At 43.9% G+C, this 26,030-nt stretch overlaps 1 protein-coding gene across 10 annotated transcripts in view; it reads left to right on the forward strand.

Annotated features, from left to right (window-relative positions):
- Window positions 1-25,268, forward strand: part of MAP4K4 (mitogen-activated protein kinase kinase kinase kinase 4) — a 642,366-nt gene extending 617,098 nt beyond the window's left edge. For 9 of the 10 annotated variants that reach the window (XM_078658041.1, XM_078658045.1, XM_078658037.1 and 6 more), the window contains 5 exons: window positions 10,132-10,232; window positions 11,590-11,739; window positions 12,445-12,604; window positions 13,378-13,517; window positions 22,140-25,268. In XM_078658041.1, coding sequence (XP_078514167.1) covers window positions 10,132-10,232; window positions 11,590-11,739; window positions 12,445-12,604; window positions 13,378-13,517; window positions 22,140-22,223 — 635 coding nt within the window. In that variant the 3' untranslated portion in view covers window positions 22,224-25,268. The remainder of the gene's footprint in view (window positions 1-10,131; window positions 10,233-11,589; window positions 11,740-12,444; window positions 12,605-13,377; window positions 13,518-22,139) is intronic. The other variant, XM_078658047.1, reaches the window with a different exon arrangement.
- The last annotated feature ends 762 nt before the right edge of the window (window positions 25,269-26,030 follow it).

Genomic DNA, 26,030 nt, shown 5'->3' on the forward strand with positions numbered 1-26,030 from the left:
ACCCAGGCCCTCGTCAGTAGCAGACTCGACTACGGAAACGCCCTCTACGCGGGTGCCCCGACATAGCTCATCAAACGGCGACAACGCATCCAAAACGCCTCGGCACGACTGATCCTCGACGTACCACGACGCGCCACATCACCCCCCACTTGAGAAACCAGCACTGGCTCCCCGTCAACAAGAGGATATCCTTAAAGTTCCTCATCCACGCACACAAAGCTTTCCACAAGACTGGCCCAGCCTACCTCAACAGACGGCTCTCCTTCTACATCCCCAACCGCCAGCTACGCTCCGCCGACCTCTCACTCGCCACCGTCCCACGCATCCGAAGAACAACCACCGTCGGGTGATCCTTCTTCCACCTCGCCGCCAAGACATGGAAGACCTGGCTGTTCGATCAATAGCGCCCCAGCGCCTTGAGACCCTCGCGGGTATGTAGTGCGCATTACAAATGATTAATAGTCCTGTCGTAAAGTTGCAAATGTAATGTATGCCAGTCCCTTCCACACGTCTCCCAATCTTTCATGGCCAATCCGTTCCCATTTTTCATCCCAGAGTGGTGTCATCTCTGTTAATCTACTTCCCAGCCCAAGTATTTTGTGGCCTCCCGCCCTGCCCTTACCACTGTTTGCATATGTACAGGCAGGCCCTTGTCATTCTTTCTACTATATAGTAGCTGGGGTATCCCCTGGCACCCATGGCCATTCTATCTACACGGTAGGACGGGTCTGTCGGGTACCTAAACACCCAACCGTTTACCGTGAACAACTGATCAGCTCAATAGTATTTCTTAATGTCTGGGACTGCCACTGAGCAGCTCAATAGTATTTCTTAATGTCTGGGACTGCCACTCAGACTTTTATCCCACACATCTATCACCACCAGTTGATGCCTCTGCCTATAAAGATCTAATAGCTAGAGCCGCAGCTTTTCATTACGTTTCTTTACATAAAGACCCTCTCGAGGATGAAACACTGTCCACTGCTCAAAGGGGCTCACAATATTTACCACTCCTTCAAGGAATGCAACATCATGCAGACAACATTATTAAGGACCCTGTAAAGGCACAAATTATAACACCACCAGTAGACAAAAATAAATATAAGGCTGCACTATCGGATCCTATATACATTCGGGGGGAATGAACACCAGACTCACTGGTAGTAGCTAATGCACACAAAAGAGCAAACTCACAAACAACTGGGGACACACCTCCCCCAGAAAAGGAGTCAAAACTGATTGATGTTTCAGGCAAAAGGATAGCAGCACAATCTGCTAATCAGTGGGATAAACAGTCAAGCTCTTTTAGCTCGTTATGATGGGGCTTATTGGGATGAAATGAAGGGGCTCCTCCAACATCTCCCAGAAGACTACAAGAAAAGGGGTTATGAAATTGATAATGATGTAAAGCTAATCACCAACAACTCAATAAAATGTGCACGGCAGCTAGAGGCATAAACACCAGTATTCTTTTATGTAGATCTGCTTAGCTATGTGTATCCAGTTTTAAACCTGAAGTGCAACAGGCAATTGTTAATTTCCCCTTTGAAAGGAGCACCTCTTTCGCCCTCAGGTAGACACATCCCTTGGAAAAAATGAAAAAAAGACGCTTATGTCGCTAAGTCAATGGGAGCCTTACAAACTCTCACATATCGGGGGTCCTTCCTTAGGCCCAATTTCAAACACTGTACTAGGTCTGCCTCCACAGACACCACAGAGCCTTCTTATGAAAATCAGGGACAGACCTCCACTGATAACACCTTTTACAGGGGAGCCTAATAAAGTAATAATCCCCAGACCGTAAATACAAACACTGGCATGGGAAAACATCACAACAGATCAGTGGGTGTTGGACATTATCCAACATGGTAATTTTTATTGCCTGGAGCTCCTCACAAATCCTCCAAATTTTCCACCTCGAACTATCCATACAGCACCAATTTCTCCTCCAACATCAGCTCTGTTACTCAAAGGGGCTATAGAACCAGTCCAAAATCAATATTTCGGAACAGGGGTATATTCACTATAATTCCTCATTCCCCAAAAAGATACCTCACTTAGACCCATTCTCGACCTGAGACTACTACATCATTATATCCTATTGGAACATTTCTACGTGGCCACTCTCCAGGAAGTGATTCCACTATTATAAAAAGGCGACTTCATTGTCCCATTAGACCTGAAGGATCCATATTTTCACTTACCTATATATCCCTCACACTGAAAATACCTACAGTTTGTCTTCCAACGAAAACATTATCAATTCAAGGATCTCCCCTTTACAGTCACCACTGCATCATGGGTATTCACAGGCAAAACAAACATGTTTCCTTATGAGGACTATTCGCTCATAAAAGCAAACAGCTCCCAACTTTGCAAATTACATACACAACACATGCTCACCCTGTTACACCACTAGGGTTTGCCATCAATCTGCAAAAATCACACCTGCAACCATCTCCACTGCAGCCATATTTAGGAGCCATAATCAACTCTCACTTGGGACTAGCATATCCAAATTCAAACAGGATATAAAACATTGTGTCCGTAATCCAACACCTTCAACCTGGGACCCAAGTTGGATTTAAAATACTCCTGCAACTTTTAGGCATGATGACTTCATGCATTTCAATAGGTCCACATGCCCAGTGACATATGAGACCACTGCAAGAACGTCGGTCACGTCAATAGACAGTCACTGGGTCAACTAGGACTGTGTCTATAGATGCATCGACCTAGTGTTGGTAGACAGCCGCACACATCCCTCACTGCAGTGGTGAAATCCACAAAATCTATCCAAAGGGCTCCCATTTCTAGACCAGTCCCCAACCCATTCTTACAGCAGATGCTTAATTCATGGGTGTGGGACTCCAAACACAGGAGTCTCCATATCGGTTACCTAGAGCTCCAAGCTGTTCACCTAGCATTGAAAGCGTTCCTACCTTACCTACTGCACAAAGTTGTCTTGATCTGAATGGACAATATGACAACAATGTACTATCTACAAAAACGGGGGCACACTCTCTGCAACTATCGCACTTTGCCCAAATAATTTGGCACTTAGCTATACACCACAACGTTCATATTCTGGCAGAACACATGGAGTTGCAGTCCTGCTCAGCAGGACGCAGCAACCAGTCAGCGAATGGGAACTTCACCCCGAAGTTCTCCTACCATACTGTCAAAAATGTGGGTTTCTACAAATAGATCTGTTTGCAACCCCAGAAAAGACATAATTCCCACACTTCGCATCCAGGTTCCCACACCCCCTCTCAAAGGGAAATGCTGTATGAATGGCTGACGTTAGTGATAGATTCCTTACCGTAGAATATCCCCAGGCGTCAGACTGGATCCGGAAAGTTTTTCATCAGCAGTACCTCTGCGCGTCGGTAGGCGTCGTACGGCTCCGCGTAGGTCACTGGCATCGTAGTCGCCGAGATGATGTCGCTGGAACCTCTTAGATGCGCCTACGCTCGCTGACGTCAGTTTTTTCTTTTTCCGCGCCAGCAAGTGCAGATCTGGAGAGAGCGATACCCCCAGTAGTTTTTGGGGACTTTTTGTCTCCGTTTTCAAGTAATATATCAATCTGCAGGTGCATAGGGGTGCCTGGTTTTAAGTCTTGGGCGGCCTGTCCCCGCACGATGTCGGTGACTGACCTGCACCGTGATTGTCTCTATTGCCTGGGGCGCGACCACGATTCCGAGTCGTGCCCCCACTGCCGGGCCATGGCTCCAAAAACTTCGCGGGAGCGGTCCCGAAAGTGGCTGGAGGCCCGTGAGTCGGTTCCGTGCTGTTCATGATCCCAGTCCAGAGGGAGGTCGAGGGACCTGGCGCGGAGCCATCACCATCACTCGAAGTCTTCACACTCGGAGTCTGGGAAGGCGAAGCATAAACAGTCAAAGAAGCGTCGTCGCTCTTTGCCTTCCCCTAGCCGGTCGTGCGACGTGGCTAAGGGGGCAGGTGGCGACGCCCCTGTGGCTCCAGCGGTGCTTACGCATTTGCTGATGGCCTACTTGCCCTTTCTGGGTCCATCGGCGACTCCGGCCCAGCTGTAGGAGTACCTGTCAGCCATGGCACGTGTCTTTGGACCGTCCGGCCCCGCCGGTGCGCCTTTGGGCCCGGCTGGGGGTCCTCGTTATTCTATGTCACCGGCTCTAGCCCAGACGTCGTCGACGACTCCAGCGTCGACCCCAAGGGATCGCCGTGGATCCAGGCCTGGATCCCCGTCCATGCCGGTTGGCCCTGTGCGACCACCACCGGCATAGACTGCGCCAACACTGGCCGCAAGCCCGGCCGACGCCATCCCCGGCTCCCTCCCCGGCATGGGACAGGTGCCGGAAGGGTGTCGACACTCTGTTTGGGAATTTCTTACCCCTTGTCCACCCACCTCCGTATTTTCCACAGGCTAGGGAGGACTGGGAGGGGTCTGAGGACCCTCTCACAGCCCAATGCGAGTTAGACCCGGACTGGGATGAGGATCCAGGGGATGCAGGTGACAAGGATTATGCTCCGGAACCTTGCGCACTGTCTCCTTCTACCATGGCTACGGAGGAGGGTGGATCATATTCTATGGTGTTGCGTAGGGCAGCACCTTAGAATATGATTCACAGGCATCAAGTGTTTTTTCCACCGACGTTAGTTATAGGTTAAGAATTACACAGTGATACTTGGCCGGCCAGTAGTCTTTAGTACTGATCTAAAGAGCTGAGCCCACTTTTGCACAACTTCTTGGAGGATCGGCATAGACGGTGCAACAGGTCCAAAGGTTTTTTGCTTTTTCCCTGCCTGTTCAGGGTCCAATGAAACTGGTTAAGGACAGCTTTTCCTTTACATTTGTGACTGTTCTTGTTTTATTGTGAGCATGAATAGTATTCATTCATGACATGTTGTAGGTACCCCTGATACTCACTTGATCAAATTGTCGCTCTTTGCATTGTGGCATTAAATCAGAAGATATTTTAGTTCAGAAATGCTGATCATGACTGTAAAGGTGGTAATATCTGATAGAGACTACTAGCCGCAGATTCCTTAACGTAGAATTATCCCCAGGCATGAGACTGGATCCAGAAAACTTTTTGCCACAGCATCCCTGTGCGCCGGGGGAACGGCACCACGTGACTCCGCCCTGACATCGTCCGCGTCCATGACATCAGCGAGGATACGTAAGTCCCACCCCGCCTATGTCAGCTTTTTCTCTTTTTTGCGTGGATTGTGTCCTGGCCTTCTATTCTTTTACACGCTTTGGCGTTAAGTGGAAAAGTGTGCGAATGCATTCGGGCTGTAGGATGTGGACCTCCTGTGCGAATCCCATATCGGCGACGGACCCTCACCCTATTGCATATGGTGCCTGGGTGAACACCACGACTCTGCTGCAATGCCTGCCAGCACCTTAAGCCTAAGTCACAGCGGGAGCGCCGGATGAAGTTGCTGTCGGCACGCTTGTCCAGGTCGGTGTCATCCCAGAGTCCGTCCCCAACCTCTGAAGCAAGGAACTGCCGGTTTTGTCTGCGACATAGTCTTTCGCCGTGGCCCCAAGGGCGTGGTTCGCCGACTGGTAGGTCCTTTTGTTTGTCTCCAAGGCCTTGTCCTCTTTTCGCGATGGGCGCCTGCTCCCCCCGGGACATGCGCACCTGCCTGTCTCCTTCCTACCTGCTGTTTCCTGACGCAGAGGCGACTAGGGCCCAAATGACAGCCTACCCGGTGGCACTGCAGGCTTCTTTGGCCCTTTCTCCACCTCCTGAGACGTCCGCCAAACCCTTGCCTCGCGCGGGGCCTTCCATTGAGTCACCAGCGGTTCCGGAATTTCCGGCTCTCATGGTCATAGGAGGGTGGTGCCGTCGAGGTGTGGTCCTTCCGGGCTCCGCTCTTTGGCGCCTGGCGTCCCTGCCTCGCAGCAAGTCCATACGAGGCTCCCTGTGGCGTCGCAGGAGACCGCGGTGACTCCGGGCTTGCCCCCGAGTCCCGCTCGGTCCTCTGAGCAGGCAGCTCACTCACCAGAGGCTGAGCCGGCGCAGTTTCGGCACCAGGAGCCTTCCTCCCGGCTCCGGTGGAGTCACGGGTGGAGGCAGGGACCTGGGGTGCTTTCCCGATTCCCCCTTGGTCCTCGGCAGGGCGGCTGCCCCGTCTGAGGCCGAGCCAGCTCCTTTTGGGCGCTGCTCCCTCGCCGTTCTGGAGTCGACCCGCCCCTCCCTTGTGGAGAGCACGTGGTGGCAGGATTCGGCCCGGCGCCACGAGTGCCCCCTCCAGCGCCGATTGACGTCAATCTGGCGCCGATGGCGGACTCCACGGCGCCGCACCGGCATTGGGTTCTGGAGTCATCCCCTGAGGTCCCTTCTTCTCCAGAGATTGGCCATCTGTTGGTGTGTTCCTCTCCAGAGACAGGGCGCCGTATTATTGCTTTTTCACCGGCATCTTCCAGGGAGGGCTCCTCGCCGCCCCCACAGCCTAAATCCTCGGACCTTTCTTTCTGTGGCTTGTGGAGGGTTATCCCCCTGGCCTCTCTGCCTCCTGGGGCTCCTTAGGTTCCCCGTTCATCTGTGGACCCCCCACTATTCCGGGGCTGGCCGCTTCTCCCCGAGACATGAGGACGGACGGCCCAGCCTGCAGCCGTTGCTCACGGAGGAACTACTTTCTCCTCCGCTGCGCCCTATGGAGGCTAGGCTAGTGTTGCCTTTGTTCGGGCCATTTCCACAGCCGCTGGTATTCTGCGGATAGGAGAACTGGTCACTCCATTTCCTGTGGACAACCTTTTGGAAGTTCTCCACCAGGGCTCTGGTGGACGACAGTTGTTCCATCCCTTTGAAGCGTCACTCCACAATTCTCCTATATGGGCTTGGGGGCGCCCTGCAACTGGTGATACAGTGCCTCAGGCGCTTCTGCATCGCCACTGCCCTGCTCCGCATGACCCTGTCTGTCTTTCCTTCCACCCTTCTACTCAAGGCTCTCTTCTGCAGAATGCCTTTCCGTGTTTACCTGTAGTGCTGTTTCTTCCGTCTCGGGTGGCTCGTGGTTGGATTCATAGGGGCGGAATGTTTTCGCTTCATCCAGCGCTGCCTTGCGAGCGCTTAACACTTTGTGTGTGTGTTGACCAGGGCTACTTCCAGTTTGTGGGACTCTGTGTGCCTTCTTTTGCATGTCTCCCATGAGGGTGCCCGTGCTGATCTGCGGGGCCATGTGTTCGATGGTAGGGAGTTGGCCGCGTTTATTCTTCGTGCGGGTTTGGATGTTACTGATGCTCTCGGCAGCGCTATGACCACTTCTGTGGCTCTCCGTCGCCATGCCTGGCTACGTAATGCTGTTTTTCCTGAAAATATCAGGGAACGCTTGGTTGATCTACCCTTTGACGGGGTCCTTCTGTTTAACACTCATGCGGACTCCGCCATTCAGCATCTTCTTGCAGGGCTCCGTCCTCCTCCTCCTCAGTAGGTGGTTTTGTTGATCCTCCTGGTCTTAGTGGGAGGTGTTATTCCACTGTTCCTAGAATCTAGTGTTGGGGCGACAGTTACACTTTCTGTGAGGGATACTGTGCCCTCGGGGTCCTGGGTTGGCCTACCTCTTCAGTTGGTTCAGCCCCCTTTTGACAAAGAGGGTTCTTTTTGGCTGCTTACTAAGCCTTTTGTGGTTTCTGCCGCAGGTTTTCTAATTGGTTCTCGAATATGGGATTTTCTTCCCTGGGAGTGGTTCCCATACTTCTTGGGCTGTGCTTTCCCTACATGGGGTATTTATAGCTATTGTTTAGCCCTGTCTTACACTGGGAGGGTGTAGACTCCCGCTTGCGGATTCCCTGCCCTTCCTGGTGTTGCTGTATGCCACTGATGCGTTTTCTTGGGCAGCTGCGGCGTTGTGTTGTGGTGTTTTTGCCCTTTGTCTGCCGTTTGGCCTGGTCCTCTGTCTGGTGTCCGGAAGAGGTATTTTCCTATGTTGACGACTTGGTTCGTCCTACTTGTTTCTCCTCTTGTTTTCTGGCTGGTTGCTTGCAGGCACCCAGCTGTGCCCGCCTGGACGTTGTGGTCTGGACGTTTAGTTTGGTGGCGCTTGTCACCGTCCAGCTGCGCCAGCCGTTTCTTCTGGTTCATGGCCAGGGGCCTTGGAGTGAGGCCTGGCGCTCCTGCTTCTGGTTTTTCTGGAGTGTTATGGGGCTATGTTTTTTCTCTTCCACCTGCCTTATTACTGAGGCACTGTTCTGTCTGGCTTGTTGACGTCCAGCTGTGATGAGTTTGGCCGTCCTCTTCACTGTTTTTGTTCCTGGTGGATGGCTCTTGCCCTCGTTTCTGGTCTTCTTCTAGGAGTCTCTGGGCTACTCTTCTTCCTCCCCTGCGTTACCTGTACTGGGGGCTTTCGGTGGAGGTTCCTGGTACATTGGCTGCTGGCCTCCTTTTGTATTGCCTGTACCTGGGGCTTCCGATGACCCTCCTTCTCCTTGGGTATGGCTAGGGTATCTATTCTACATTAAGGAACCTGTGGCTAGAAGTCTCTATCAGATGTACAAGTTACTTAGCTTCGGTAACGATGTATCTGGTAGAGACTATTCTAGCCGCAGATTCCTTCACGACCCACCCTTCCTCCCCGTTTTGTGAGGGCCCTCTTGGTCTTCTGCACTCGCCTGCCTCCGGGTGGTTGTCTTTTGCGAGTGCCCTCTCTTACTCCCTCCTCCGGGTGATGCTTACCTTGTTGTTGCTCCATTGTTTACTTTTATAGGCACTCCTGCGCCCCTGCACTCTGGTCTCCAGTGTGGGGTGCGCTCGATCTTCTTCTTCCCCTTGTTGCTTGCACTTCTGTCTTTGGCAGTCCTTGGGGTTGAGGTGCCTTGGCTGGTCTCGACCTTAGCTTTCGGGAGACTTTCTCCCTGCTGGTATTGTCCGAAATCGATTGGTCATTGCTCTCCATTCTAACCTTGGTGTCCCTTTCTGTTCTGGGCGATGGCTGCAGGCTTCTTGGTCTACTGTGTATTTTTCACATGCTTCTGCCCCGGGGAGGCTGTTTTTGTTTGCAGGATTGCTTTCCAGTAGCGGTGCCCTGTTCTTTCGTTCCAGATCTTGATGCCTCAGTACCTGGCTCTATTCTGGATGGTGCTGTTCCTCACCATTGCTTCTTCCCTTCTGTTTAGCGGGGTTTTCGCACACTGTTCCAGTAATCTCACAGTTTTGTTAGTGATGGCTCAGCGTTGTGGCGCTGAAAAGTTCTCAGAAGAAAACTGACGTAGGCGCGCAGGGGTGGGAATTATGTGACGTCATGGACGTGGACGATGTCAGGGCGGAGTCCCTTGGTGCTGTCCCCCCGGAGCGCAGGGATGCTGTGGCAAAAAGTTTTCCGGATCCAGTCTCACACCTGGTGATAATTCTACGTTAAGGAATCTGCAGCTAGAATCGTCTCTACCAGATACATCATTACCAAAGGTAAGTAACTCGTACTTCTGGCATACTGTGTGCTGGCATGGTGGGATGGTGCCAAGATATGAATATAAATATGTTTTAATTAAAGTTCAAGCAGACTCTGAAGAGGGGAAACAGAGCAACTGAACATATGGAATGTGTACGCTAGGATTAGATGATTGAACCCTGCCTCCTAACCCCAGGACAAGTTTATGGACTGGGCAAGTTAAAACCTTGTGCATTTGTAAATTATTTGTTATTGTTAGTTTTGTAAATGGCCTCTCCCAAAAATCATGACTAGAAATACAACTGACTCTTTTACACGCATCCACAAGAATGATAAAATCAATGCAATATTGCTGAAGCCACTGTTTAACCCTCATAGTAGAGGTGATATATGCCTGTGAGAAACATTTGTTTAGCTGAATTGTTACTTCAGCCAGTCAGGCTTCCTTAAGTGGTATCTGCAGACTCCCTGTATGCTGGATTTAGGGCTTGCTGCAAATTGAACTGTCTCTTGCACCTACATGTGACTCCCTGCATGGTATACTTTGTTGATTTGTTGTTTGCTATTCTAATAATTCTAACTCATCACTTCTGCTCAATGTGTGTATTTGTTTGCTGGTTCAGTAGTTTCAGAATCCTTTACAAAATAGAAATTACAAAAATAAAACACTACTAACCTGTGTCGAATGTTGAGAGTACATGCAAATGTTCCTCCTCAGGTTTACCCATTGTCCATTTATGCATTTTATTTCAGTGAAATATGAAAGAATAAAGTTCCTGGTCATTGCATTGAAGAGTTCTGTGGAAGTCTATGCTTGGGCACCAAAGCCCTATCACAAATTCATGGCTTTTAAGGTACATTTCCAGTTCATTGACCGTGTTCTTTGTCTCACATCATGAGATCTCATCACTGGAGACCTTAACATTTTCTTGAAGAATATGCCCTTGCTCAAAGCTAATTTTCCCTGCCTTGTGTTTATGGTTTATGGTATTCGCAGATGTTATGTTTTGAGTGGCTCACTAACCCATGGAGGACTGTGCGACAGTAGGCCTCAACTTCTTTATGCTGCATTATCTGAACACTATTTTTCTTGAGTTACACAACATTCTGGTTTGCATGACCTTAAGTGACATGAAGCCACCAGCATTGGTGAAGGACTGGTAGTTCGAGGGCATTGGTTGACTTACCTTGGTCTAATTGTCACGAGTTAGTTGATAATACAGAGCGCACCATGATTTGTAAGTAGAATCCCAACCATGCTGCTCCTGAACCCCCCTCTTTTTGAGCTCAAATGTGCCTGTAACACCGATCTTTGCTGTGCTTGCCCTAAATATAAACTTTCGGTTTCTTTATTGTTCGTGATTGGGTGCAAATGGAAGTCTGCATGTGTTTTTGCTTTCAAAAATAGGTGTGCAGGATAGGGTTATTTTGCCAGTCTTGTTGGCTTGTTAACTGAAGCGGAAACTATAAAAGGGATTGAGTTGTTAGGGAAATAAACTACACAAAGTGGAACTTAACAATCACCCATCAATGCACTTGTTATCGTAAATGCTTTCTGAAATTTAATAGGTAGTCAATGTTACTTTCTGTCATAATTTAATTGTATTCAATATAATTTTAAGACTAGTGCATACTACTTGGAGTTCCCATAAAAGATTGTAACTTTGATACATCTGAAAAGTAGTTAAATCCAGTCCATTGAAAAATGTGAATCCCAATACATCCGACTAATTGACAGATATATTTAACTTGAATTTTTGAAGAATGATCTTATAATTTAAATTTGGAGAGAGGTAATATTCTAATAATTTTTTTGTTATTGTGAGATAAAACCTTTCACTGATTTTTCTTGCATTTATCATGGTATATCAAAATAATGAATTCATCCCAATCAAAGTGATGGTAAGCCCTTAGTTATGTGCTACTTTGATCCTCATCAAAGTGATGGTAAGCTCTCTGTTATGTTATACTTTGATCCCCATCAAAGTGATGGTGAGCTCTCTGTTATGTGCTACTTTGAGTTCCACCATTTTGAGAAAGGTATAGTTTATTTGGAGATTAAAGACAGTGTTTTTTTCTGTCTGCTTACATGACAGATCGATCAGCCAGCATTAATTATGTTTCCTTTTTTGAATCTGTATTAAAGGATCCTGACCGATATATTGAGTTCGTATTAAATTATGGCATGTTTTATTTTTATTTATCCTTCAGTCTTTTGGAGAGTTGATACACAGGCCATTGCTGGTAGACCTTACAGTGGAGGAAGGCCAAAGGCTAAAAGTCATCTATGGGTCTTGTGCTGGTTTCCATGCTGTGGACGTGGACTCAGGAGCCGTGTACGATATTTATCTGCCAACACATGTAAGAGCTCAACATGTAATGTTCTCTTGATGTTTTAAGTGTCAGTTATGCTTCTCTGTATGATATTTTTTCTTTAGTTGGTTACATTTTCTAGTTCGAATTATTCTTTTATTTTTCAACCAGAGCAAAAGCTGTAATGACTGCAGAAAAGTAACAACTTTAAAGATAAAGTACATTATTGGAAGTCTGTGTTTTCAAACATCTCTGTGCTCATACAAAATGTGTTTTTTGTTTAACTCTCAATTGGTGGAAAACACATTAAGTTCTGAAGTGAGATCAGATTATTGGCTTGTAAAGCGGCTGTTATTTTAGTTAAATTTACTCCTCTGTCAATGTATTTTACTTCTCAGCTCTGGATTCCATAATGCAAATGGAAATACAATAATTTACAGCTTACTTTGTGAACAAGGCACTAGAGTGTCGGCATGGCATTTGTGGTTCGCGTTTCATTATCATGGTATGCAAGAAAAACAAATGATCTGCCCAATTGTAAATTAATGGTGTGTCCAAAAATAATATGCTCCCCACCCCTGTTCTCGTAAAAAAAACTTTTGTAACAGTCACTAAAAATATGAAGTTGGCTCAAAGCAATCTTTACTCAAATATTTAAATGATTCTGATGGCTATTGCATGTGCAAACATTTTTTATTCCTGTCAAACAGTTCCGTTATTGCTTCTCAGAATGTTTTTGTTGTCCTTTTCTAGATACAGAGCAGCATCCAACCACATGCAATCATCATTCTACCCAACACAGATGGAATGGAGCTATTGGTTTGCTACGAAGATGAAGGAGTTTATGTTAACACTTATGGAAGGATCACCAAAGATGTGGTTCTGCAGTGGGGGGAGATGCCAACATCAGTTGGTACGTTTGCAGTTCTTTAGCTTGCGTGTGACCTTTCGTGTAGTGTTTAAACAGGTTTTTTTAGTTACATTTTGCTGTGCGTTTATCTTTGTGATGGTGATGAGCTTAGGAAGTAGTGACAGCAGAGGTTCCATTTCATGTAAAAATAAAATCACTGAGGAAGTATATCCAATAGATTCTATTAACGTATATTAAAGGCAAACTTTTAAAATTATCTGGAGATTTGGAATTCATTCATATGGTCATCTTTACATAATTTGTTAGCATGATTACAGTGCTTACCCATTTTTTCAAAGGATTATCCTGGGATCTGTTTTTAAACGTTCATTGAAGTTAATAGTTCTGAGTTATTGGACGCGTGTGGGATTTTTGGAATTTTGTTACTTCACAAAATGCAATTCCGAGGCCCTTCAGTTGGCTCCGTGTATTTCAAAGATCATGTTTACTAAATTAGTCCGATACCTCAATCAACTATTGATACTTTTAGTGTTCAGATTTTAAGCAGCTGACTAGTGTGTGTTGGTGTTGTATCTCAGCCAGCACGTTATCACATTTATTAACTAAGAATTCTGACCTTGCATTAAAACAAGTATAGGATCCATGACTATACAGGATTGTTGAGATCTCCAGTAGAAGTACATTTACATTTAATGAAGAAAAAAAAAGTTTGTTGGAGCTGTTCATCTTTTTTCCTGTTTTTAATATGATTTTATACTCTTTTGATTGCCCTTGAATTCTCTGTGTACTTCAATTTCATTATTTTGTTTTTGAAGCTTACATTCGTTCAAATCAGATCATGGGCTGGGGAGAGAAGGCTATAGAGATTCGATCAGTGGAAACTGGGCACTTGGATGGTGTGTTTATGCACAAAAGGGCACAGAGGCTGAAGTTTTTATGTGAACGGAATGACAAGGTAGGTTTTCGTGAGATGTGATACCCTAAATGGCAACATTTTCTTGTGACTCGGGCAGTATTTTTGTTCTCATATCCATATCAAATAAGTGTGAAGTTACAAAATGAAAGGAGCTTGAAATGAAACCAAAAATACTATGTGTAAACTTGAAAATCGTGGATCACAAATCTGTGTAATGTTGGTAGAATCACATTATAAATATATCATTATGTCAGATGAGTTTGTGATGTCTAGTTGTAGTCCAATATAGATCTTGCACACAAGTGGAAAAACCAATTGAACCTATATTAACTATCTTCTTTTCAATGTACTCTGTGCTTTTTTTAGCACAGTCTTAATTTTAGGATTCAGCATAACTAGAAAATTGGTCTCCCAGCATTCTAGAAGGAACTCTAACTTCAGTGCTCTTATCTAAAGATAACTGCTTATACCTCCAGAATCACCTCAGCTCTATCATAATGTGCTTCTGCTTTAATGTGTCTCTTCTCTAGCTTATGAGCATTTTCGGCAGGTGTCTGCTCACTCCATATATGGTTACAAAAAAGGTGAATCTGCCACCAAATTTGACCAGTTTGGTGTTGTGCCTATAAGCAAGCCTCTGTTGAAGTTCTTCGTAGTGGCAGACAGTTTTATCATGCTTTTTTAGGTCCAAAATCCTCAGTGTTCTAACTATGTACGTGTTGTGTATATTTTATTTATTCCAAAATTTCCCTAGCACTTCCTTAACCCCATTGGGTAACGATGCACAGTTCCAAGCTAATCAAAACAAACCATGAAAAATGACCAAATCATTAGCAAGAAAAGCAAAAAACAAGAAGAAAGCTGCAATATCATAGTAAAATAACCAAAAGGCGAAAAGGGAAACATGATAAAAAATCATAAAGTAAGACTAATGGCTTGATTACGAGTGGAGGCGTTATTTGTCGCCCCAGATAAATAACGATACTACAGGTCACGTTATTTATCAGGGTGCGATAAATAACACCTATTATGAGTGTATGCGTAATAACATGGATTTTGGTGTTCAACGTGCCAAAAGCTGCATGATAAGTTAAATACCGTATGTTTTCCCTTGTTAAATTTCAGCAGACCTGCCAAAATGTCACAAACGTGGAGTTATTTGACGCATGCAACAATTATCGGATGTGTGAAATAAAACCAAACTCATTATTCCACCTGTGCGTAAACAGGGTTTTACATACAGGACATAATTGAACGAGCCACTCATTATTGATCCTTAAGTAAATTGTAGTCTTAAGGTCATTAAGAATGACTGCTAAGACAAATGGATATATACATTTCCTTACTGGAATGACCAAGCAAGAGAAGCCCACATAAAAGCTAACAACTAGGGTTAATGTCTGGGGTAGCTGCTGAAATATCTTAGGGTTTGATGTGTTTAAGCTAGCAATTCGTAATCTCAATAAATTCTTGCTGCAGGGTGGTTTTAGAGCAGCCTGGTATCTTGAGCTTGTTTTCCACATAGGTTGTACCAGAAACAGGGCCTTCTGTGCAATGCAGATAATTGTGCACAAAATGCGGATTGGCATGGGGCTCTTGGCAGAACAACATTGTAGGTATGTGGTCAGATGTTTGTGAATCAGGATTGAAACACTGTTCTGCGTGAATGATAAAAAGAGGATGGTAAATTGGAAAGACTGGTATTCTTACTGTCTAATCAGAAGACCTATTAAATGATTGGAAAGTTGTTCAATGCAGTTGGATACCCGGAAGAATTTAGATAGAAACCCAAAAAGTTTACAGATGATACAAGTTCAGGGATGACATTTGTTGAAGATAAAGAAAGCAACCAAGTCCGAACACCATGGCAAAGATGTGAAATTCAACGATTGGCAAGTAGAGTTTTTGAAAGTTCATTTTGCAATCAGTACATTATCACTGGGAAATGTAGAAGTAGAAGGCTGTTTTAAAGTAGAAGGGGTTTGTAATGCATGACACCTTAAGGAAATTGGTTGTACTCCACCTACTGAATAATGGAAACACCTGAGCCTAGCCCCAGAATTTTAGCTTCTGAGCCTGGCCACAGATCCCCAGTGGCACTATCTTGATCATATTTTACATACTCAAAAGCTTGGGAGCCAGGTTGAGGTTCTTTTTAATGACTGAGAGATTCATGGAGTGGCCAAGTGTATGTTGTCGCTGATGACAAAATTGAACATTAAAAGCAATTAATAAAATACAGTAGGATTCTAAACATTGTAAATATTTATCTACTCTCCAGAGTCCAGTCACATAAATACAGTATAGTTTTGAAAATTATAGAGTGCATGCTTACTACAGTGGATTCCACAGAAGAGGAGGGAAATTCATTCATTCAATAAACTTTATTTCGGTTAGTTTTAACCATAAAAGTACATAAAATATACATTTTCATTATTCCTCAGTTCATTTTTTAATATAAAAATTAATATACATCATATGCAGTCAGAGGGGAGAAGGCAAATTGTTAAAACCGTTAAAAAATTTAAATATTTTTAAAATTATATTGTTTAAAAAAATTAAGACAGCATTTGTTGATCCCAAATAGTTCACACGTCTCATCGGATAAGAACATAAAGTGCCCTATTAAGTAATTTCCTTCGAATAGACCACATAGAAAACAGAAATTTAGTTATAGCAGACACTATCAAAGGATTCGTGTCAGACTTCAAGATCCTAAAGAAGATTTGGTAGTCCCTTATACCCATATTATTACATAATTGTATTATCCACTTTTTTCGTATATGTAAGTAGGCTGGACAGAAGAGAGTAACATGCAAAGTGGTTTCATTTTCGGTTCTACAGCCGGGGCATAAATGAACTGGGCCCCCCGTCCACCTATCTGTCATAGAATAAAGGGGCAGCGTTCCAAATCTAAACTGTAAGTACAGCTTCTTCGCCAAAGTGGGTTGAATTACATCTATTTCTTGTTCAAAGCTGTATGTGGACTTATGGCTCAGGAAGGCACCAGTCCGACTCGTTGATGATACTGAGCTAATGGTCCTTCCGAGACTAAAGTCCTTCACAGCGCCAGACAGTGTTTTCTTTGAAATAGATAGAGAAGTGACCTCCGGATTTAGCCAGAGATTTTCATAACCAATTTGGACTAGAGACTGTCTTACGTAACTTAGCCATGGAATTCTACATGCTCCTGGTAAGGCTAGAACCACCTTCAATTCCCTTCTGTAGCTTTCCAGCTCGGGGGTGCTCCACAGCCTCCTCCAATAAAGAAGGGGGCGTGAGGCAATAGCTTCGGCTATAGGCCTAATATTCAGGTCTAGCCTAAGTGGGACTAGGGGGGTGCTTCTGGGCAAGGTTAAAGTTTGCCTAATGAAGTTGTTTTCTGTAATAGTTAGGTCGGTGGAAGGAACATGTCCCCAAAGTTCCGCCCCGTAAAGGGAGGAAGATCTTGCTTGAACTTTGAAGATTTCCAATGGGGCACTTATGGTTTTATTCGCACAATTTTTTGGGACTTTTAAAATTCCCCCGGTTGTCTGTACTAATTTTAAGTTTGCCTTGGCCATTTGTGCTCCCCACCCCATTTTGTCAGTTAGAGTCAACCCTAAGTAGTCAAATGTTGGGACTCTTTCTAACGGTCTACCTTCCATCATTGGGTGAGGGCAATTGGTAGTATTGGCATTAAATACCATATACTTAGTCTAGTCAATGTTAACTACTAAATTTCTATGTTTGCAGAATTTAATGAACTGGTTTAAAACCCTCTGCATACACATAGGGGGTTTTGAGAGAAGCAGAGTATCATCTGCAAACATTAATGCAGGGAACCTCAGCGAGGCTAGTTTTGGGGAATCGATATCTTTAGTTGATAGTAGGTCTTCAATGAGCCCATTAACCCCTTCAGCGCTGCGCGAATTCCGCTGCGGTGCTGAAGCTTCTAAAGAACCTATGGACTCATGACGGAACGGTTCCGTCATGAGCACAGGCCAACCGACGCTCATGACGGAACCCTTCCGTCATGAGCATGGAAGAGGTTAAGAAAAAGGGAGAAGAGGGTAGGGGCAAGGACGCAGCCCTGCCTAACCCCTTTCTCAAACGGAAAGGGCCCTGTTAGCTGACCATACTTCCCAAAACGCACTCTGGCAAAGGTGCCATCGTGTAGGTGTTTAAATTGGTGACACAGATAGGCTGGCACCCCCATTGATGATAAAATTGCCCAGAGTTGGTTACGATCCACCATATCGAATGCTGACTTTAGGTCCACAAACGTTAGATATAAACTTCCCCTGTCCAGAACGATGTGCTTCCAATAAAGGACTTGGAGCCGGAAAAGTTGATCAATAGTAGACGTTTTGGCCCTAAAGTCTGCCTGGAGGGGAGTCAGTATATTATTGTCTCTTACCCAGTCCTGTAAGCGTTGTAAAAGTAGTCTCGCATAGATTTTCTGACTGACATCAATAAGGCTAATAGGCCTGTAATTTGATGGTTCTAACGGAGAGCCCTTCTTAAAAATGGGAATTATCTCCGCCCCCAACCATGTGGCTGGCAGAGGTAGGCCCTGCAAAATTGCATTATAAAGTAATAAGAGATAGGGAGCCCAAACAACTGGTTCTTCTTTGAAGAGGTCGCCTGGGATCCTATCTAACCCGGGGGCTTTATTCGATTGCAGGGAGTGCACTGCAATTAAAACCTCGTCCAAGGTAAAAAGTGGTGTGGGGCAGTTAGGGTCCATCTCCGTCAAAACAGTAGGGACTAGACTATTTAATGTTGAGGGAGTAGAATATAACTCTTTAAAATATAGGGACCATGATTCTTCGGGTATATTTGGATCAATTGAGGTCCTACCTTCTGGTTTCCCTGTATGGACTAGGTTCCAGAAGGACCGAGTATCTTTGGCCTCGAGTGCAGATCTGATGGCGTACCATTGTTCTTCTTCCCACTCTTTTTTTGCATTAAAAATCATTAATTTATAGGCGCGCCTGGCTTCAGTCCCGGCGGCCTGGGAGCCTTGTTTCAATGCCATAAGTAGCCCCTGCTTCATATCTTTGCACCCCCCGTTGAACCAGGGGTGTTTGGTGACAAAAGGCTTAGATTTAATAAGGGGTGTTTTGTTAGAAGGAGCTCGCCAGTAAGGTAGTTAGTTCCTCGTGCAACCCTGACAAAGACCTTTGTTCACTGATATCAATTGGGGGGGACGAGATTAGATTTGCCCTTTCTAGGACGGGGATTATACTCAGGTACAGTTTACCCAAATCTTCAATGGATTTCTTTATATTAGCCCATCTGATTCTCCTCCCACCCTGAATTATTCTGAGGTCACTATTTTCATAGATTTCATTGGCCTCAGTTATCAGATCATAATTAATCTCAATTAACAGGGGATTGTGGTCGCTTTCCGTACGATTAGGGATTTGGAAATTGAGAATCCTAGGCCATAGGGGCATACTAACCATGAAATAATTGATTACGGAGGTATGACCCCTTCCAGTGTAGGTTGGTTGCCCTGGGCTGTCCCCCATAAAACGCCCATTGCATGCTCTAATAGAAAAGGAATAGGTTATGGAGGTTAGCTGAAGTACCGAGGGTGACCACTGTTTAACTGGGTACATATTTGGTTGGGGGATTGACCATATTTCATCCTCCTCTGTTGGGATGTGATGGACTCCATTAAGAGGTTTGTAATGACAGTTGAAGTAACCACCAATCATTAACTCAACGTCTCCAGGGAGGGAGTGCAAGAGAGAGGACAAAGACTCTAGGGTTTTGGAAGTGTCCAACTGGCCTCGAGTAGATATTAATAAGGGCCAGTTTGGGTGTTTTGGTATGTGATAATATAATACAGGTTATATCGGGGCTATTGGTATCTATCCTTTTTACAGAAAACCCAAGATGAACGCCTATCTAAATACATAATCCTCGCCGAGGGTCTCCCTCTAGGTCCTTTCAAAGCTAGCTCCATAAACGTTACATATCCCAATCTATGTATGGGGTTGAGAGCCCATGTTTCATGGAATATACATATCACGTAGAGGTCTACAAAAGCACACCAATCAGGGTTATCCTGGTTGGTGGCGAGACCTGCTATGTTCCAGGTTAGAATTTTTAAAATTGAATTTTGGAGGGAGGGAAATCAAAAGATAGATGTCGGTGTGTCACATGGTAAGGATAGGCCTAGCAGAAGCAGCACCATTTACATGCTCACGTTTAAGTTGCCTTCACTTTTACACTCTATGACTTTTGCATGCATGTCAATGCAGGATAGCATTCTCTGAATCTGTATTGCTTACATTTCAGCTTCATAGGCACTCTATCATTATACCTTGAACATTCAGTACAAGGTATAAAGTTCACTGCGCAAATGTCATATTTATTTGTCCGATTGGCGACACGGCTATTCAACTAGAATAAGCATCTACAGCACAAACAGAGGTTGCGACATGGCCACCTGGGTTCTGTTATAAATAAACAGCCACTTCCATGTTTAGACAGAGGAGCACTCAGCTGGCACTGCAGGGTTACCACATGTCAGGATTCCAGCTCAGCTGATTCATGCAAACCAACAAGAGGGGTGGCCAGTTCTACTCCAAAATGGACAGTCTGATGACACTTACCCACAGGCAACGCGGAGTTAGTCCACCATGCAGGGATTTGGCAGATGACCCACCCTCCGCGAGACTAGGTTAGGGAGCGCTTGTCAGGAGTACATATAAAGCCCAGTACTTGTATGCCTACATATATACACTGTCTTAGCACAATGGTGGAAGTATTTATCCTTTTCACTGTTCTTGTAAAGCTAATGTACCTCTTTGGATATGCACAAGAGTCCAACGGGAAAGATTCTAGATATGTTACCACTATTGGAGAGGGGGAGAAGCGGAGATTGGGTTGTCATGTTCTGAAGTTACAGACACATCTGTTACCCTGTAAGGTGAGGGGATGGTGCACTGTGAGCCAGCAGGACTATAGGCCAACCTCTCGAGTGGGGTGCAGGGAACCAGACTTGCACCATCCCAGTGTTTGTGGTTCGACCAACAAACGCACAGTTTTACCACACTTGGTACAAACCGTACGACAGGTGGAGTTCTTAATGTGAACTTTGAGGCATGGGTATTGGGGTGGGGTAAATGAAAAGGATTGGCTTAGCACCTCCTAATTCTCAAACACAAATTTCCGTCTTTTGACAAAAAGAGGAACCTAGCCATTTTTATGAAGGAATACAGCTTCTTATCTGCATTTAACTTTTCCACCCACCCACCTTAAATATCATGACTAATTTTGTATTCCTACACAATTTACATAATTGTAATGTTCAGCGTCTATTAACAAACATCACTTTTTTAGTACAAATTTAAAAGGAACATTAAATGACCTCTTTTTATGTTAATTTGTTTGCTAACTAATCAACCTATTTATCTCAGTGGGCCTCATTGGAACACTGGATCATAATAGGACCAAAGCCAACTAGGCTTAAAGCAAGTCTACCTGTTCTCTTTAAACATGTACCGGATAATTTTGCAAGCCACAAAGGATATTCCAAGAACAGGACTAATTGTGCTAATTCTGCTCCATGCAGGGCTCGAAATAGCTCCTCCTCGCAGCAAATGGAAGATGGATGAAAAAAATATTGACTAGTCCCAAAATCATATCCTTACACTTGTATGAAATATGCCTCCTGACCACCTATTCTATCTTGTCAAAAGATGCCCTTTGAATTCAGGCTAAATGCCGTAATACATTTACGCATAGGAAACAAGTTAAAGGAGCTGATTGAGCTTAGATTAACACAATGAAAACGAATATTCGCTAAATGTAATGTCCATTGAAGAATAGAGTGTGTTCATGACTGCAAACCAAATGAAGATGGGCCCATCAAATAGAAGATGTTCTTGTACGATGTGACAAGAGAAATGTCTGATCAAAAGCATGGATATTCCTGTTGGGAGATCCTGTTGAGATATTCCATCAAGGGTGCCTATGTGTTTGTGATGCTTAAGTGTAGAGGTCAGATCGCTCGATAAATACATAGAATCAATGAACGAAGAAATATATATTGAGGGAATATCTTAGCATCTTGTGACGGAAACTGTACTGATGGGTGGTGGCTACAGTACCTCATGAGTATTCTATTTACATCAATAGGATATACTGCAAAGAGAAGGGAAATTCTACTTTTATCCCAGCTCATGCCAAATGTCACCCTGCTTCAGTTTCTGCAAAACGTCTCTTGTAACGTGTATGATAATCCAACTCTTTAATTCCTCTCGAGCATCATTGCATCACTCTTTATAAGGTCTTTCATAACAAAGTCTTGTATTATTAACATAATACAGGTACGATGATGCATCATGCTCTGCTAGCATCTCAAAATTACTGACAGCCTTATCCTGTTTTCGTATGTTAGGTGCTCAACATTAACCTCTTTATTATACATGTTTGTGAAACAAAAAGCTAAGTCTGAAAGTGTTAGTCCATCCCCTACATTTGTGTAGATACGCTATGCCCCTGACTCATCAAGTTTGCTATTCATCTGCTTTGCGACACAAAGTTATCAGATAAAGAAACCTGTTTAATATTTGAAAATGGTTAATTTGATAAAGTTAGAATTCTAAATTTGTAATCCGTTCTACAACCTTAACCTCAACAATAATTTTTTTTCTTGGTCAGGTTTTCTTTGCATCCGTAAGGTCCGGTGGGAGCAGCCAGGTTTATTTCATGACCTTGGGACGGAGTTCTCTTCTAAGCTGGTAAGAAGAGTAATGGAAACAGCGGGCACGTCGAAGTCCTCAGGATCTTCATAACTTGAATAATTTGCAACTGGAGTGCAACCTGCGCATTGATGCTACCCTTCACTTAAAGATGCACCTGGACATCGGGAATCAATTTTTTTTTTAATCGTTCAGGCTGCAATGCAGCTGGTGCTGTTGAGATGTTACTGTCAGGTGCTACAAGTGTTTTAGGTTTGGAATCACGCAAAGCGAAACAGAATATTTCTTTTTCCTTTTCTTACCTCTGACCCTCAACTCTGGAAGTTTCTAGACTGTGAATGACACTGATGGTTAGCAAAGGAGGTATGGGAATAGCATGCGGACCATGAATGGAACTTAAAAGCGCAGATGCTATGACCCGAGGAGCATGGGATTGAAGGTGAAAAGTAGAGTTTGCACGTGGGAACACGAGCAGAAGCCTGACATACTGTGTAAACAGTGTAAATTCTTGACATTTCTTTACTGTGATATGGCAAAGTGTGGACAAAAAGGAAGGCGGAGGTCAAGAAGTTAATATTTATAAATGTGAAAGAAAGAAAACTTTGGAAGACTCATATTTTTTTGAGTGAGAGAAAGATAATTTTGGGGTAGGAGGGTAAAAAGGTCCTTTTTGTATTTTTATTTTTTTGTTTTTTATTTTTTTAGAAACCTGGTTAAAAAGCTGTGGGCCATTTTTCTGTAACACCAGGTTTTGCTAAAACTCATTCAGCAGTTTAAAATGTTAGTTGAATTTCTGCAAAAGGATTCTGTGTAGTTCAGAATTTGTTGTTACAGTATTAGCACTGCCTCGGTTAAAGGTTTAATTTTTATTTAAACCTGGAAGTGCAACAATCGTTTTAAAAAGCATGTCTGCACCAGGGAGTGGGAGAAAAACATCCAGACTATGCCTTTTTTTTGTGCCTACCTCATTGTTTTTAAAGCATAAAATAAGAGGTGGTTTTGTTTATACGTTTCTTGAGAACACAGATGTGTCATCTGAAAACCAAATCATCTAGAAGAAAATGCTCGACTGTTAAAACGCAGGAGAAGGGGGTAGCCATTGCGATCATAGAATGGCCTTATGATAGTGGCAAGATATTGACACATGAACTTTAAATGCGAACATGGATTGGAACAGAACCTCCTGTCTTGTTCCTACCAAAACATCAACAGTGGCAGATTGATACATTTTGCCCCCAAAAAAATCACACAAAAATACAATAGAAATTTCATTCTAAGAAATTTGAATTGTGCAGCAAGACAGACGCTATGCTAGTTTTATGAACTGTTAAATGTTGTAGGAAGCTAGCGGGAATGCGGGGGTGAGGAATATTTCTTTTTAAAGAATGCAATGCACTAAAACTATTTTAAGAATGTAGTTAATACTGCTTACTTATAAAATCATACTTGTGTTTAGGTGGAAGATCCCAGTTCTGAATTTTTAAAAATACAAATAAAATGTTCCTTTTTTTATTTTGTAAGATGGTTTAGGCATTTGTGATAAATGTCTCGACAATAATACCTTTGTCTAATGGCTACATATTAATTTCTTGAGACTCTTTGACTGTGTAATCTATTGGTGATGTAATGATGCACATTGTCTTGATGATGCAGCCATTTTTCGTGGGGTACTTTGTTGACAGCTGCCTTAAGCTGTTCATTTTGTGAACAGTCTCAGTTTCTCTTACACAGTCCTCTATTCTCATATGGACTTGGTATTCTGTTCTCCAGTCTGCATGGCATGATGATTTCCCCTCCCCATTTTTCAATCACCCAAAATTGTTTTTTTTTGACTGGTCACGAGATTGCCAAAAAGAAAAATGCAACAAATGCACAAAGGTTTTCTGGTTGGCAGGACAGGGTATCAAAGTGGCTAGGTGTGTCTTCATGTCCAGCCTGCTTCAGATTTCAAAATTCGATTAATTTACACAACTGTTTATACCAATTGAGTCCCTTTTATAAGTTATTTGTATTTGTGGATGATTCACCCCGTACACAAGGACTTAAATAAGTTTTGATTTGTGAAAGCCTTAAAGTTACGTCAGAAAAGTACTTTGACATTTTTTACTCCTAATACTATTGCTATTTCCCAACCCGCTGAAATAAATGTGGACATAGTCGATCTAGCCTATGTTGGTAAGGGAGCATTATTGTCCTTAGCTTGTGAAAGGATAATGGACATAGAGAATGTTAACAAAGCTTTGGATTAATGATGGACCGTACTGCAGGTCTTCTCCATGTACAATAGGCCAATTTTGTTATGCTGTTTGATCTTGTATTGTACAAAGTAGCCTTCCAGTGGGACAGATGCCTGAAATATAGTTCTTCTCTTTTTTACTGCCTTGGAAGCGAGGACTCATTCTGCAGTTCAGGAATGGCCTCAGTTTTCAGAGGTCCACATCTGCTGGTGAAACTCCCAACTGGAGTAGGCAAGTGTTCCCAGCCACCCCCAACCACCTTGGGACAACTAATGACTGCTCCCATCTTCAAAAGTGCCAAGGTGTCAAAACTGCAAATTAGAACAGTATTACAAGAAAACCACTATATATTAAATGATGAAGACTTCTTTCAGAACCATGCTTTTTTAAGGGAGGCCCATTTCTAGGTTTAGTTACACTTAATTATTTTCTGTATTGTTAAGTTGAAGTAACCCTAACTGTATGACTGCAGTGTTGTTATTTTTTATCTTATGCACATATGTTGGAGAAAATGTTTACAGAAATTGTTTTGTTACACTAATGTGCATCACATATTTATGGGGTTTTTAAAGTGATTTTTGTGTTCTATTTAGTTTTTCATATTAATAGCAGTACTTTACATTTTGTGATTAATAAACCCAAACTCTGATAAGATAATAAAATGACAAACTGCATTAAAAATTACTAATTTTTGAGCTGCAAAGCAGACTGGTGACAAGTAGACATGTTCAGCCTTCTTTCTACTTTATTTTTATTTTTATTTGTTGCAGTGCTTTCTAACTTATGTCTCTTGTGTATTATGGAAATTCTGTTTCCCCCATATTTCCTCAAATAAAATCAAAATGACACCAGCTGGCGTGCAGTATTTTGTTTACAGCCTCTTGTGTTTCTAGTTCGAAAATTAGTTTGTCCTTCTAGTAGAGGTAAATTGTCCCTTCGGCTTTTTAGGTCTCTCCTGGCGTTGGCGACGTGCATATGCTGCTCTCGCCATGCGATGGCCTTTTTGAATCAATACGATTTCAGAAGGGTGCTTTAAGCCACGCCCGTCTTTTCAGTTGGCTCGCGTCCTTGTTTATGTTAAACGAAGGGCGCGTGATAGGCAACCAGGGTTTTTCGTTTCCGCCTTGTCCACTTTTAGAACGGCCTATCTGGACAGGCCGACTTCATCTTTGTTTCACCCGCTCCTCCCTCCCCACCCCAAAGCAAGCTTCCCAGGAGTCAGAGGGCTGTCCTTACTCCAGCACCACAGTCAGGACGTCACCAGGGTAGTAAGGTCAGCGCTCGGTATCACACACGCGACCTTCGGTGTAGAAAAGCGGGTGATAACTCAGGGGTCAGGCCAAGGTACCAATGAGTGATATTTTTGTATTTGCGTGTTGTTGTTAAACAATGTTCCTTTGTCTTCAGAGTATTTGAACGGGTAAGACGCAACTTAATCTGTCAATGCCTTTTGGGGTACCTCTTTCTATACCAATCTACCTTTCCTTCTCCGTACTAGTTCCTTTCCCCCCACTCTTTTCTTTGGTCGAGGTGCCAGTGCATTTGGGTAATGCTTGGTAATGTTGGTTTATTAGGTCTGTTTTGACCGCGCAGGTCACACTAGATCTTCTATT

Source organism: Lissotriton helveticus, chromosome 8 (genome assembly GCF_964261635.1).
Source record: "Lissotriton helveticus chromosome 8, aLisHel1.1, whole genome shotgun sequence".
Lineage (NCBI taxonomy): Eukaryota > Metazoa > Chordata > Amphibia > Caudata > Salamandridae > Lissotriton > Lissotriton helveticus.